The sequence below is a fragment of the Accipiter gentilis genome, chromosome 23, assembly GCF_929443795.1.
Source record: "Accipiter gentilis chromosome 23, bAccGen1.1, whole genome shotgun sequence".
Lineage (NCBI taxonomy): Eukaryota > Metazoa > Chordata > Aves > Accipitriformes > Accipitridae > Astur > Astur gentilis.
This window is the reverse complement of record NC_064902.1, coordinates 5,748,868-5,763,923: the sequence shown is the minus strand read 5'-3', so window position 1 is coordinate 5,763,923 and position 15,056 is coordinate 5,748,868. Positions and strand designations below refer to the sequence as shown.

General features: G+C 36.3%; 1 protein-coding gene across 13 annotated transcripts in view; it reads left to right on the top strand.

Annotated features, from left to right (window-relative positions):
• The window catches only part of DOCK3 (dedicator of cytokinesis 3), a 226,823-nt gene that overhangs the window by 80,704 nt on the left and 131,063 nt on the right, over positions 1 to 15,056 (top strand). For all 13 annotated transcript variants that reach the window (XM_049826987.1, XM_049826980.1, XM_049826986.1 and 10 more), the window contains exons 7-9: positions 504 to 588; positions 8,769 to 8,810; positions 10,061 to 10,215. In XM_049826987.1, the coding sequence (XP_049682944.1) occupies positions 504 to 588; positions 8,769 to 8,810; positions 10,061 to 10,215 (282 nt within the window). The remainder of the gene's footprint in view (positions 1 to 503; positions 589 to 8,768; positions 8,811 to 10,060; positions 10,216 to 15,056) is intronic.

The following is a 15,056-nucleotide window of genomic DNA, read 5'->3' as shown; positions in this document are numbered from 1 at the left end:
GTTTATATAGTCATAAAGTTGGGGGTTTAGCTGCATGAACACCAGGAATTTCAAAGCAGCTTCCCAAGGCACAGTATCTATTTGCACATTTAAACAGGGTTACTAACAGAACTTTTTCAATATATAGTGAAGAAACCTACTCAAATACTGCAGCAGAAACCAGAGTACTAACTTCATTTGCCTACTACATTTCCATGTATGAAATTAACTTGTTCTGGATACTGCACCAACATAATGGCCAAAAGCTTCAACTAGTATTAATTGCTATAGCTCCACTGAAGTCAGTGAACAAAAAATAACAGGTTCACAGTGGGTTTTTTTGTTTGACATTTGCCTTTAATTTTATTTAGTAGGATTATCTGTTTAATGATTAACAATTGCAAAAAGACTCAAAGTAGTTTAGAATTTCTTGTGTACTTGCCCTTGAGTAAGCACATGTAGTAGATAATAGTGAACACTTGAATGTATTATACTTACCATTGTTCCTTCCTTCTCTTTTGCAGACATTTGGGCCTGGATTTAGTTCCTCGGAAGGACTTTGAGGTTGTGGATTCAGATCAGATCAGTGTTTCAGATCTTTATAAAATGGTAAGAAATCTCACTTGGGGAGAGAAAGAAGGGAAAAAGTTTTTATTCTTTCGTCTTACATATTTTCTTGATTAGCATAGTCTCATAAGCTGAATGTCTTTTCCATTTGCACCCTAACCACCAGAATAGTCAGTGTCTTTAGTACCCTGAGTTTAGTAAGAATGAACCCACTTTGTTTTGGAAGTGGCATACTTATATACATTTCAGTTTCAGTTTACAAAGTAACATGGTATGAAAACTGGAGAAGGTGAGTTTGAATGTTGTTTCTTCCTACAGTTTTCTTGGTTTTAAAATCTACTGTTTCAGAAGCAGCAAAAGAATTTCTAAAAAAACAGATCCATCATATACAGGCAATGGGAATCCTTTTAAACTTTGGTCTTCGTTGCTGAAATCAATATACTAGCAGTAAATGAAGTAGCAATAATCTTTTTTTTATGTATTTGTAGAATTAGAGAAAAATAGGACTGGAAAATCTTAAGAGGTCATCCAGTCCATTTTCCTGCTTCATGTCAGGATCAAGTGTCTCTGTCATTTATGTCAACTTCTTCTGCTTCTAAAAACCTCCAGTGGTTAAGACTCCACAGCCTCCCCAGGCAAACCTTTTGCTCAGTTCACTGTTCTTACAGTTTGGAAGTTGTATTAATTACACATAGAGATTTCTTGCTGTATGTTAAGCTTCACATCTTCCTGTCGTGTCCACAGAGAAACAGATTACTCCTGCCTGTTTGCACTATCCTACTTGAAGACTTGTTAAGTCCCGTTCAGTCTTCCTTAGGCTAAAGAACCCCATTTCTTTCAGTTTTTCTTTATAGGTCAGGTTTTCTAGACCTCTGGTTCCTGCATGTATTCTGCAGATATTCTATTACCTAATCTGCAGTTTGCCACTGCCTTTTGCAAATATACTGTTGAATTCTGTCAGATGGGAAATAATACAAAATCTTAGAAGCTCCAGAGATTAACTGTGGTGATATCTTGCAGAGGTCTATTCATTTGAAAGCACCATGAGCCAGGCAGATGTCCTGGCAAATGTTACTGATGTATAATGAAGAAAGCTAACAGATTGAAATGCTTTTGGGTTACTTGATCATTACTTTGAGTGGCAATTATTAACTTGCTGGGAGAAACAGAAATGCCTCCTGTCATAGGATCTAGTGTTGATCAGCCTATTTCTTCCATTAATTAGAGCTTCTAAAGCCTGGAGTTCATCAACAGTTTGTGTGAGTCCAGAAAGTCCATGAGAGCCACTGTTTGATTCTTTCAGTAGAGTCTGCAGATGCAGATGAATAATACTTAAGTGAAAAGTCTGCTTCTAGGAGTTGCATAGGTAATAAACATCTTTGCCTCGTTTCAAAGATTTTTGAGCTCACAGAAAAGGGGAGGAAGTAGGGAGACCAGTGAATAAGTTAGTTTAAGCAAAACTGATCCTTGCACGTTAAGGCCATCTCTGTTATGTGGCAGTGTCCCTTAGAAAATGTATGTGGTGCGTTTGAGTAAGAATGTTAGGGTTTTCAGGAAAAGTAGTACGATTCCTTCATTGCAGAGTTCCAAATTCTATCATTATTAGTCACTAGTACAGTCATATTAGTACATAGCAAAGTTAAAGTTGTTTTAGAAATGTGAGTTGTGCTATTAATGGACTGTAAAGCCACTAATGCATTTCACAATTTAACTGCATTTGGATTCTTTGTTAGTAGGACTATGTAATACAGTTAGCTTTGTATTGGATCATGATGTAACTGTGAAGGGAGAAACAGCATGTAATGTTCAGCGAAAAGTGAATGAAGACCTTTTCTGAGATGCTACTTTAATAAAAAAATATAAAAACAAACCAAAAAAAAACCCAAATAAAAGCCCCAAACAAAAAACCAGAAAATCCCCAGCAGTTGCTTTAGTACAACTTCTTAGCTTAACATCTTCCAAAGAAAACAGTGGGGTTTTACATAAATATTACAGTTTTACTCACTTCTAGTAAACTTTTAGTTCCCTATTTTAAAATCTTTTTTACTTTCAGCTATCTAAGACTAGGGAGATAGGTCAGTGTCTAGGTGGGGTTTTTTGATACACAAGATGTACTTCTCCCTAAAACAAAGGCACATTTTGTAAGCAGAGCTATATGCTGTTGCTGGTTTGGATTATTTGCACCATATAACAGTGGATTTTGTGGAAAGAAAAATTGTTACATAAGAAATATTGAAGCACAGCACTCTATAGTACTAATTTTTAATGTTTGTTCCTGATTTGCCATAGTCGGAAGCGGAGTTCGGTGCCATTACAGCAGAATTTCCCTTCAAATACAGTATAGAAATAAGTCAGTACAAAATGAAATCCGTAATGACTCAGAGAATGCTAACGTGCTTGCTTTATTACTCTGTGTTTCATTCTGCAGGTTTTTTTACTCTGAATACTTGTAGGACAGCAAATAGCTAATATTTAATTGTCAGGGTAGTCTGGTTATGTCACCCATCTTAGTCCTGAAGAAAATGTCCACAGCACAGTTTGCTGCTGAGTTCTGTGCTGGTATCAGGACATGACCATTAGTCAGTTCACACTTCACTCTTGCTTTAGTTTGCAGATTCAAGAAGACAGTGCTCTCTAATCATATCTAATTCATAGTCAGAAGGCAATTTCAGGAACCAAAACAGCTGAAAACCTGTTATTTTTTTTTAACTTAAATTTCGCAGAAATTGAAGGAGTGGGCTATTGGGGCTGTGTGCGTGTCTTTTGTTGGTTTAGGGTTTTTTTAATGTGGTTTTGGGTTTGTTCTTATTATTTAACAAAAACCCAGGGAGACAATCTTCCTTACTCCTGGCAAAATACTTAATGGGCTCTCAAATGAGCAGTAAGGTTTTACATTGTAAAATAATCTTGCAGGAGTAATTGTGAGAGCCCAGTTACTTTCTCATATTTGCAGGATTGTAGAATGTTAAATGTAACATAGAAAACAGTGTGGTATTAGTAGAACAACAGATGAGGTAACACATTAGACTTTCCTATCTGTGACAACAATTCAGGCATTTTATACAGTCATTAGACTTAGCATTACTTTTCTTGATAAATTTTAAATTTCAAAATTTTAGCATCTTTTTTAGCTCTTAAGTATGTTTGTGAGTACTGTATGACTACTGTAACCCTCTCTTTGTCAGAACTGTTGCGCTTTGAGGCCTTGTACATCCTGTTTCTCCATGTTACTCGTTATGAAGCTAAATACTAGTGGCCTCAGGATGCGCAGCATTTGTCAGAAATTGTTGCTTTACTCCCGAAGGAAACCAAATTGCCTTTTCCTTATGACAATGTTTATGAATTTTAACTAATATGATGGAACACTTTTTGAAAATTTACATTACTTCTGAAATTGTGGGAATATATGTCATCAGAATTCTGCCACAGAGCTCAGTTCTGGAGCTGGCACTAGGTTGAAGCTGTCATTTAGCAACACAAGTCCAGCAGAATGTCAGAAGCACTTGGATAGCACTTTTTAGTGAAAGGGGTTACAAGACACAAATGTCTGGAGGCATTTGCAAAAATCAGAAATGTTCAAACCTAGTGATTAAATATGTTTAGCTTTTCTATAAATTTATTGAATTGTGTATGTGTCTTCAGGATGAATTTAAGATGTGCATGAAAGGCACAACTATTGGCTATATTACTGCTAGATCTTAGCCATCTCTTTTAACCATCTGAAAAAAATACCACGAGTTTACCAGAGTTCCTAATAAATAGACAAGTTTCAAATTAACGCTGCTATCACCTCATAATTGCTTATTCTTTATTGAGATGGAAAATGAGATGTTTTCAAGTTACAAAACTTGAAAATAGAGACTTTAATTGCCCAGAACTCTGCTAGAAAAGGAAACCAACTGGACACAAACTGTGCAGGAAGCTCATTAAATCTCTGTGATTAGTTTGTTTGTTTGTTTAATGAAGCAGATTGTCAGAGGACAGATTTGTGTACATTTGGTTCTAAACCCTAGTAAGAAGTCAGTTGAGAACATGAAGATAGAACGCAGTTTGTTTGAGACTGACTTGGTAATGATAGCATTCACTTATCAAGCATCATTAGGAAAGGAAGGAGGAAGGACAATAAAAACTAATATTGGTAGATAAGATATCATGAGAAGCAAGTTTGATGGGGAAAAAAGAGGTAAGGAGAATTGATAGCTCTTTCAGTAAATGAAAATAAAAAACCCCACAAGATACTCACTAAGAGACCAAGTTGGATAAATTAAGAATTCTTCATTGCCTTCAGTCACTAGAGTGAAAGGGAAATTAAGATTACCAAGAGCAAGTATAGAACAGAAATAGAGAAGAGTAGTACAAATGGGTAGATAGAAAAATTAGAAAGGCAATGCACAAATTAAGATATAACAAGCAACTATTGTCAATTGTATCAAGAAATGGTTTTATATAAATAAACTGGTAGTAATTGGGAAACTGAAGAAAAGTTTTTCTACTAGGGGCAAACCAATTGGCATGTGATGCAAGGAAATAATGTGGCATTTAAGGTCCTTTGCATCCCTCTCAAGCTCTGGTAAGGTGGTAAACTGTGTCAAATTGGTAACAATACCTGTGAAAAAGTGAAAGTAGTCGCACCTGAACGGGGGGGGGGGGAGTTTATAAAGTAGGTATCAGTTCCAGGGGGTTTAGAACTATATACATTTCATTTGGGATGTCTAGAGAAGCCATATCAGACATGTTGGTGATAATCATTGGAAAGATGGGTAAGGTTCCAGAATACTGGCAAAGGGCAAGCATACTTTACACCTTTAAAAAGAAGTGATGGAGGAGGAGGAGCTATTAATAATTCTTTCCCAGCAAAAAATGCTGGAACAGAAAAAATAATCCAATTATTTGCAACAAGGAGGTAAGTAATAGTGATTGTGAACTTGTTCAGAATAAGCAATTTTTAAAAGTTCCAATTTAATTGTAGAACATAAAAGAGTCTAGTGGATAGAGGAAAAGCAGCTGATGCCATATTTAGATTTTCATAGAGATTTTAAATGTTCTTTTAATTGAAAATCTCATAAGGTCATTAGTTCTGTAACACAAAGCTAATTAGAAAACCTATACTCAAAAAAAAAAAAAAAAAAGGCAAAGATGGTTGTCAATAATTTGATTGAATAGAAGGAGGGATGAATCAGCTTAATTTCTTGTGGTTATCCTCCATTTTGTAGTGCTTCATGTTTCCTTAATGACTGGATGGTGAAATAGGGAGTATGCTTACTAAATGTGCAAATGCCACAAAATTGGAAGTGGTGGTACATAGGAGCAAAGGATCAGAATTCCAGATAATGTAGAGAAATCAAAGAAATTATCTGAAAAGTGTAGGATACAAGTGAGAATCATAAATGCAAGGTTTTAACTTCTGCAGTCAGTTGTTACTTCTGAAGTACATGTTGGGACGCTACAAGCTTAGGTAGTTTTGTAGAAGATGATTTGAGTATTATAATGGCATCTCCAGCTGAATTAATTAATCTTTTCAGGGATAAGACAAGATCAGTGGGCCTAGGTTACAATGACAAGGATTCAGTTTAAGCATCAGAAAGCACTTTGAAGAAAGATATACTGAAATGGATCATCTTATCTGTTAAAGTTTGCACAACCTTAACAGGTGACTGTCTTTTGGGAAAAATAAAGGTAAAGCTGGATAATTTCTTAACAGTCCTATTTTTATATCACCTTGCAAGGCTTTTCAGGTTGGAAGAGGCCTCAGGGGAGGTCTAGTCAAACTTCCTGCTCAATGCAAGGTCAATCCTGAATTCGGACCAGGCTGCTCAGAGCTTTGTCCAGTTGGATCTTGAAATTCTTCAAGGAAAAAGATTGGGTTCCTGCTCTAATGCTTCACTGCCTTGATGGGGTTATTTTCTTCCTTGTTGGAAAGTTGGGCTATCCCATGTTGTAGTTTATGACCACAGTTATTTTGTCCTCCTGCTGTGCAGCTCTGTAAAGAGCCTGGCTGTGCCTTCTTGATGATAACTTGATAGTTTTTGGAAGGCTGCCATCAGGTCACCTCCAAACCTTCTCTTTTCCAGACTAGAAAAGCTGCATTCCCTCCAGCTCTTCTCATACCACATGTGTTCCAGCTCCCAGCTGCTTTGGTGGTCCTTTGCTGAATGGGGGGCAGTATTTCAGATGTCATTTACTGAATGCTAAGTAAAAAGGAATAAATGTTATTCTCAATCTACTAGCTACATTCCTGTTAATAGAAACAGGAAATTGTTAAATGTCCTTGATGCCAGAGCGCTCTCCTGACTTATGTTTGGCTTGTTGTTTAGCAGGACCCTTCCAGTCAATTCCCAGCCTATAGCATGGAAAGATTAGCCTGTCCCAGCTGCAAGACTTGTTGTATTTGTCCTTGCTGTACTTCATTTACTTTTAACCAATTTGTCTGGATTGCCTAGATCCCTCTGAATGAAGGCCTCCTCTTTGAATACATTGACTGCTGCCCCCAATTTAGGATCATCTGTGAATTTATTAGACCGCATAGGTCTCAGGATAGACCTCTGAAGAATACACTCCATCACCCACTGCCTTTTGAGCCTGACAATCCAACTGTTTGTTGGAGTTTTGTTACCGATATAGTTAGTCCAGGTGTAACTTCACAGCTTGGGTACAAGGATGATGTGGAAGACTGTGGTGAAGGCCTTGCTGAACTCAGGGTAGACAACAGCCACTAGTCTTCCCTCATCTACAGATCTAGTCATTTTACCCTGGAGGGTTAGCTTGATCGAGCATGATTTACCCGTGGTAAATCCACGTTGGCTATTTTATCTCCACTTTTTCCTTGGGTTTAGAGATGAATTTTATTCAAAAGAAGTCAGGATACCGTGAGCAGTTTAAATAACTGGTCTTTTCTATGCCAGCTGATTCTGAGTGGTTGCAGGTGACAAAAAGATTAAATAGGCAACTCAGCCACCTAAACTTAGAGAGTTTTAACATTCAGAAGACAGTGCAGTAGTTAGACAAACAATGGAGCTGGAGATCATTATTTCTTCTGCTGACAATGTGAAAGAGGACGTTTTTATAACTGAATGTAAACAGATGTCAAAATATGCCATTTAACTTAATATCATCTTGATTTAGTCTCATTATGAAGATTATCTCTCCTTTTGTGGTAAAAAGTCTTATTTTTGTTCTGTGTGAAAGACAGTGACATAGTTTGGAAAAAGTATTGCCAAATAAATTTTGTGGACTATCTTTTGCTTTCACCTCTTTTGAAGCTACAAGGTTATCAACAGATTGTGCTGGTCCTGGTACAGAGTTTATTTTTTTAGTCAGAATAAGATGTTGGGTATGTGATAGAAGGATGGAGATGGGGGCAAATGAAGACAATATTTATTAGCATGTGGTAGTGTTAATATTCCAGTTTAAAATGCTAATGTTAACATGAATGTGTGTGGAACAGGCGTGGCAGAATCATTAATGACATGGTTTTTAAAGGTCCCTTAAATGTTTTCAATTTAGATTAGTATTTAAATCTCGCTTTGGAGATTAAATGGGTTCAGTGAGTATTGCAGTCCCCAGAAATCATTTTCTGATTATAACATCTCCTTCTAGCATAAAAGGCTTTAAATACAGGATCACCCTCCAAGTTCTGTTTCAGAGATGTAGCTCTCTATACTGATGCTTCTGTACAGGTGTTGGCCAGCTGAAATTGTAAGACATTCTTTAACCATTTATCAGGATTTCACTTTCTGATCAGAGCAAAAAGTTTAAACAATGTCTAAAATCCATCCTTCTTTCTAGATGTCTGTGTTCTTTAACAGATACACCTTTTCACAGACAACATACTACTAGAATAGGATTAGTGGTGAGGTATCTTCCCATTTAGCAAGAGAACACATAGATTATACAGTATAGGGTGATGGACTTTTTGAAAAGAAGGTGCTATTTAAGTGTTGGAAATTCTATCTAGCTTGTGACAGCCATTTACTGTAAAAGCTAAGGTAAACACAACGTATAAATTCAAGTAGTTAGGCTAAGGAATGGCTTAACTGATAAAAGCCTTTAGGAAAGCTAGTGGTCTTGTGAGTGATGATATACTGTGAAAAAAGGCTGTGAAAAGCTGGTAATAATCTTGAGCAGTCATACTTGAAAATTACTGTTCTAATGCTACACAAATACGATGTAAATATTTCTTACTTGCAAAAAGGTTTAAATTTTACTATTTTGTATGTCCACAGCATTTGTCAAGTCGACACAGTGTCCAGCAGAGCACATCGCAGGTAAACATCATCTGCATATGAATTCTTGTTATCTTTAAGTGTTTGGTAATATATGTAAAGGTATGATGGAGATTGTTGGGTAAGTCCCTACACATAGAACACTTCCTCAGAAGATCCCCAAGTAATTAACTGGCTAAGGTCCTTCTTCAGCTTGCATTTAGGTCTCTCTTCCTTAGCTCTAACTGTTGTTCTTAAAAGTTCAACTTCTGTAGTGAAATGAAAAGCCTCACTGCCCATGTGAGTCTTCTTTCCACTTGCTAATACATGGCTTAGTAGGCTTCTGTTTCACATATCCTTCCTCTAGTAATGTAATCCATTCCTGGTCATGGAATTTGGGTCTAATCTTTCCAGGAGAATTGTGCTTCCACAGGTACCAGTCTTTAAAGGATGAGGATTTACTTGGATTTAATTTAAAATCCAGAACAAAATTCATTTTAAGCTCTGTGTATTTTAATCTAGTACAAATCTCAGTTGGAAGTCTGAAAATTTTAAGATTTTCTTTGTTAGTATGTACCTGTCTATGCTTTCAGAAGAGACTAGCCTGGTGATCTTAGGATATTCATGCAACCTGTTTATTGAGATCAGCATACAATAGATAAAAAGGGCTATAAAAATTAAAGAAAAAATTTATTTCTATCTATACTCCTTTTTTTTTTTTTCCCCACCCAGTTTTTCACGGTTGTAAATAGGTCTTGTTATACTGAGTCAAAATGTAAACCTTTCTGCTATTTGACTTTATTGGTTGCTCATGTTATCAACTGTTGTTAAGATTTCTTTTTGTTATACCTGCAGGGCTTATTAGCCTGTAAAGCCTGGTTCTAAATGAACTCCATTAATGAACTGCAGCTGCTGAAAAGAAATAAAGTAACAGATGTTGTTCTTAAAATGAAGTCCATCTGCTTTAAATGGAAATCATCGAGAACCACCTTTATAGTTCATTTTCAGTACTAGTATCAAGACAATATTTGAGAAATAGAATTGGTTTACGTGATAAAAATAGATTTCAGATGCATAAGCCATTTATCTCATATTTGCTTGGTTATTGTGGTTTCTCAAACTATTCCAATTAAAAGTGGAAAAACCGGAGGAAGAAAACTTAATCTAGCATGTATCTCTAAGGTAGAATATATTTGAGATTAAGCTTTTACTTGATAGAGAAAGGAGAGCAGAATCGCAGTTAAAATTATGAAGTCAGTCACGTGTCCTTTATTTGTGAAGATCTAAAAATAATTTTCATTGTTTTTCATCAGGTGGATACAATTCGTCAGCGTCATGGGGAAGCTTGCCGTATGCCAGTGCCTCATCACTTCTTCCTCAGTCTGAAGAGCTTCACCTACAATACAATTGGAGAAGACACGGACGTCTTTTTTTCTTTGTACGATGTTAGAGAAGGCAAGCAGATCAGGTAGGACTGTATCAAGTAACTATAAAGCTTCCTAGGAAAAAAAATATGAACAAAGCAAATACATCGGAGAAAAACATGTGAGCTATTCTTGTGACCCAACTGAAAGGACAAAGCTGATAAATCATAAGTTGACAGCCCTGCAATGCATACCTGAGAATATCAGTAGTACTAATCATTGCATATGGAATTTGGTGCTTACATATAAGCAAAGCATTAAAGGCACAGAATACTTGAATTTTGTTTAGGTTTCTGACTGCCTCCACAGATTACTGCAGGTCTTAGTGTTTAGTAGCTGCCTTCTTAGGGCTGTTGTTTAAGAAGTACTAATAATGGCAGGGCCACACTGTGCGACTGTTTTGAAAAGAGGACTGCTGTGTGTTTGAGTACTGAGTTGAGCCTCTTGAACTCCCATCCACACCTTGCCTTACAGGCGTGTTACAATACAGCTTGTTTTTATTGCTCTGTTGCTGTTCGTATTCATCCCTATGTCTAGGCTGGACAACTGCGCTGCTCAGTTCATTCAGGTAATTGGTACTAATGTTAGCAAATGTGAAATGTACTGTATTTTTCCTCTACAAGCATGTGTTTTGAAAACATCAGAATATGTAGAAGAGTATTGCGGCATATGTGTTGTGTCTCGGAAATTAAGTAAGTGTAGCTTGGTCTGATCTAAAGTGAAGCATGTTTGTGGGGTTTTTTTGAGTTTTGATTAAGGCATGTCCTGACAGTTGGCACAGACTGCATTTGCTACTGTGGTCAAAACTGTCCTAGTTTTCAGCACGTTAGATGTCGATTTGTTCCAAACTGAGGAAGGAGCCCCAAAATGTTTTCTTTCTCTTTGGAAGAACATTATTATTATATGAATAATGTTCACCCAAGAAAGTCCAGAGTAGAGTGATAATGGTTTTGTAGCTCTTCAGAATACATCCCACTAAAAAAGAGGTCTGTATTAGAAAGCTCTAATGACTTAATTGTGTCTTATAAATATGTCTGCCACCGTTTAGTTAGGCAACTTAAAGATCTTTTTGCAGAATATGGCAAGAATGCCTAATCTGATACTACGTTGTGTTCCCCCCTCCCCCAAGTGAGAAACACATGTTTTGATGTAGTTAGGAGGACTTGCTTATAATTCCTTTATTGAGAGAATTAACAGACAATAGCTGTTAAGAGGAAGAGGTGCAAATGGCAAATCAAAACATAAAAAGTGCACAATTAATTAGTTCATATCACAGAGCAGTAAAATATCAAATTATTTAGATGAGGAAAGCTGCAGGAGGAGGAGGGACAAGCTGCTGCCACGACTGTGGAATGCCTCAGAAATTGCTCCAAAAGGAGATGAATTGTCTTGGGCTGCAGTTTGCATAGTATGTAAACATTGAATGGGAAAGCCTTCAGAAGGGGTTTTGCCAGTGATGAAAAAAAGAAAATAATACTTATAATGAGAAAAAGTACAGACAGTGGTTCAGGCACATTGAAATATATATAATAATGCTTTGATGTGCAAACAGTTGTTATTACTTAGCTCTTCATGTTACACATCAGTGATCTGCTGCAGTGAAAACAGCATAATTTTTACATTATCTTACACCCCAAAGAGTGGTGGGGAAGAAGTGTGTAATGAGGCTGAGCTCCCTTTTAGAGAAGAAACTTAGAAAACAGACAAACATACTGCTACAAATTTAGAATGATATTTTTATATCTACTTTAAAAGATTAAGTTTCTTTCTTCTTCTTTATGCCCCAGGAAATAGTACATTAAGGTAAAAAAAGCAAGCAAAGCTTCTGCACGCTGCATTCTAAATGGAAAGGACAAATTCACTTTTCTGAAATGGTTTTGAGGTTGATAAATTTCTTATCCAAACAGTTCATGCTGGAGGTTGACTGGCTTTCAGTGTTAGTGCTTTGGACATAAAGTAGATTACAAACCTCATTGAACCTGTTGGTTGCAATAGTTGCTTCTCGGTTAGGTTAAGTGAAGAATCGGTCAAAATTCCAGTGTTTTTCAAGAGCTGAAGTAATAGCGTGTACCAATTATGGATTAACAATCAGAAAGTTGGAGCAGCAGCTGAATTACAGTTTGAGATGTATTCCCAGGTTCTGAATACAAATACGGTACTGTACCATGTTTAATGATTTGTGCTGTCTAAAAATGAGAAGCAGACAAAAGGTGACAGTGGAGAGATATGTATAGCAAGAATAACAATGCTATCAGAGGAGTAAGACCTAGAGGGAAAAAAAAAAAAAAAAAAAAAAGGGAAAAAGTGACAATTTTTACTCTTGACAGAATTATAAAAAGACATACTTGTAAGTAAACAGAACTGGATCAGTGAATGTCTGCCTCAATAACTTGTTTTAGCCCACAGGAGAAACAACTTGTCAATCTGAGTATTATGTAATGGCCCAGATCAAAAGGGATGAAAGTCTGTTTGTATGTTTTAAAGTGTTTGGGGTTTTCTGTGGCAAAAATTGTCCCATACTTCTGCATACAACAGAAGCAACAAAATCTTTTTTACTAAACTTTTAATACCTTCATTTGTTTGCCATGTGGAAGTTAGTGGAAAACAATGAGAAAATTGATCTAGTTTTGATGACAGTCAATGGGGAAATACAGCCCCATTATGAGAAGTACCTAGGGATGAATGATCATGAAATAATAGAGTTGATAGTAACTAGAAAAGGAAAGAAAGAAAATGTTAACGTAGAGATGGTGAATTTCAATAAGACAGGGTCAATAAACACCAAAAAAAATAGGTAAACTGGTATGGAGGAAAAAAAATTGAGAGTTGTCAGTTTCTTAATACTATTGAAGAGCACAAAAGCAAATTGTTTGAATATGAAGAAAATAGTAAATATGTGGCAACAGCAGCAAGTCTGTATCACTTATTCTTTGATGAAATGGAATCTGTAAGGAAATATAAAAAAGGAGAAACTAATGAAATTGCACAAACAGGGATGGGAAGAGAGAAACTTGTAGAAAAAAATGCAATTAGCAAAAGACATCAGGGACAAAAAAAGAATAATTCTATAATGCTTTGCCAGCAAAAAATTTTTTTACAAAATCAAGAAATAACTGAACAGATTAAAGGGAACATTAAGCTATCAGCAGGTGTTACCAAGATAGCTGGAGTATTTAATAGCTCTTTTGCCTCAATCTCCCTAAGAAGGTCAGCTGCAATCAGATGACAAATGCAAAAAGTTCTAGAACAAATAAACTATTTGTTAGCACTTAGAAGCTAACAAGACAATAAGTAAAAGTCAACATAGATTTGTCAAGCACAAGTCACATCAGAGGCAACTAAATTTGTTCTATTATATGGGAATGTGCCTCATGCCTTAACAGAAGAGAAGCATTAAACTTGATACGGTAAAGCGGGCCGATACAGACTAGATGAAACTACTGTAGAGAGGCAGGAAAACTGGCGGAAAAACTGATACAGGTATTATCTCTGCTAGAAGGATGCAATGAGTAGGATTTATTTTTTTTTTTTAAACATTTTTGCAGCATTATTTTGATGGGCAGAAATAAACTGAATTCAGTAAAGCAGTGAGGTTTAGCTACCTTTGCAATAGCTCTTTTTACTAATAATGCATAAAATTATGCATAACTTCAAAAATTACACTTTCAAAGGCATGATATATTTTTTTTCTGAAAATAAGCTTGAAGAATTCACAAAGTATGAAAAAGGATAAATAAATTTCAGCATGATTTTTTTTTTTCTAGAAAGTTTATGTTTACACATGTAAAGGTTTTGTATTCTGCCTGCATCTTAAAACCAGAATAGATGTTTCTAGCACTATTTTACCAGTTATTCTATTTTACTTCACGGGGATTTAAAAGTTTCTTGTCGTCTAGAAATATCCATAATTATGGAGAGTGAATAGAACAAAAAAGAAATTCTGATGGGATTGAAGTTGAAAAACTGGGGCCTAGTCAATAATTATGCATGGAAAATAGCGTCATGCAGATTTCTGCTTGTAACTCCTCCATCTATCTACTTACTGTGTCTGTGCCATGCCCGTTACAATAACGATCACCTCACGACTGGAGATTTTGGAAGATGTGGTAAGTATCCATGGTGTTCTTGATAGCTTTGACAGAGGAAGTCCATGTGTTCATTTCTCATACAGAATATACTCAAGACCTTTTTGTTGTGAGACCAGATTTTCTCTACGGTGTCTGGAGAAGGCATATGTTTGCTGCTGATGTCCTCTCTTTAATACATAGTATTATGAGAAGGCCTTTCTATCTTTCAGCTGGTCTATTCTGTCAGAATGCACCACTACCTGGGGTTTTTTTATTTGTTTCTTTCTTCATAGCGTCTTTTCTTGTTGTCATGTTATCTTGGTATTGCATTCTATGGAGTACAAGGATGGTCCATTCTGACATGCAGACAGTCAAGCAGATGCATCAGATTGGCTACCTTGGAGAAATAAGAGATTGGCTGGGCATGCAGAGACAGAATTCGAAAAGCAAAAAGCTCAGCTGGAGTTGAATGTAGAGAGGGAGAGAAAGATACACATGCACACGTAGTTTCTGTAGGTACATTGGCAGCAAATGGAAGACTGAGGAAAACACAGCCCAAATACACAGCAGGGCAGTGTATGATGTGGCATGAGGAAAAGGTAACCAAGTACAGTGGCTGTTTTAAGTAATGAATATTTTCAGCTTAAACAATTGTAGTAGTAGCAACAGGTGGCTGTACATATTTTTAGGTATAAATTTACAGTGGAGGTTGGCAGCTAAGTGCATTTATAATGACATGGTAATGAAACTCTTAAGATTTTGTGTCGATGTTGGGTTTTTGTAATACAGGCACAAAGACAAACATTGGAAGTACATTC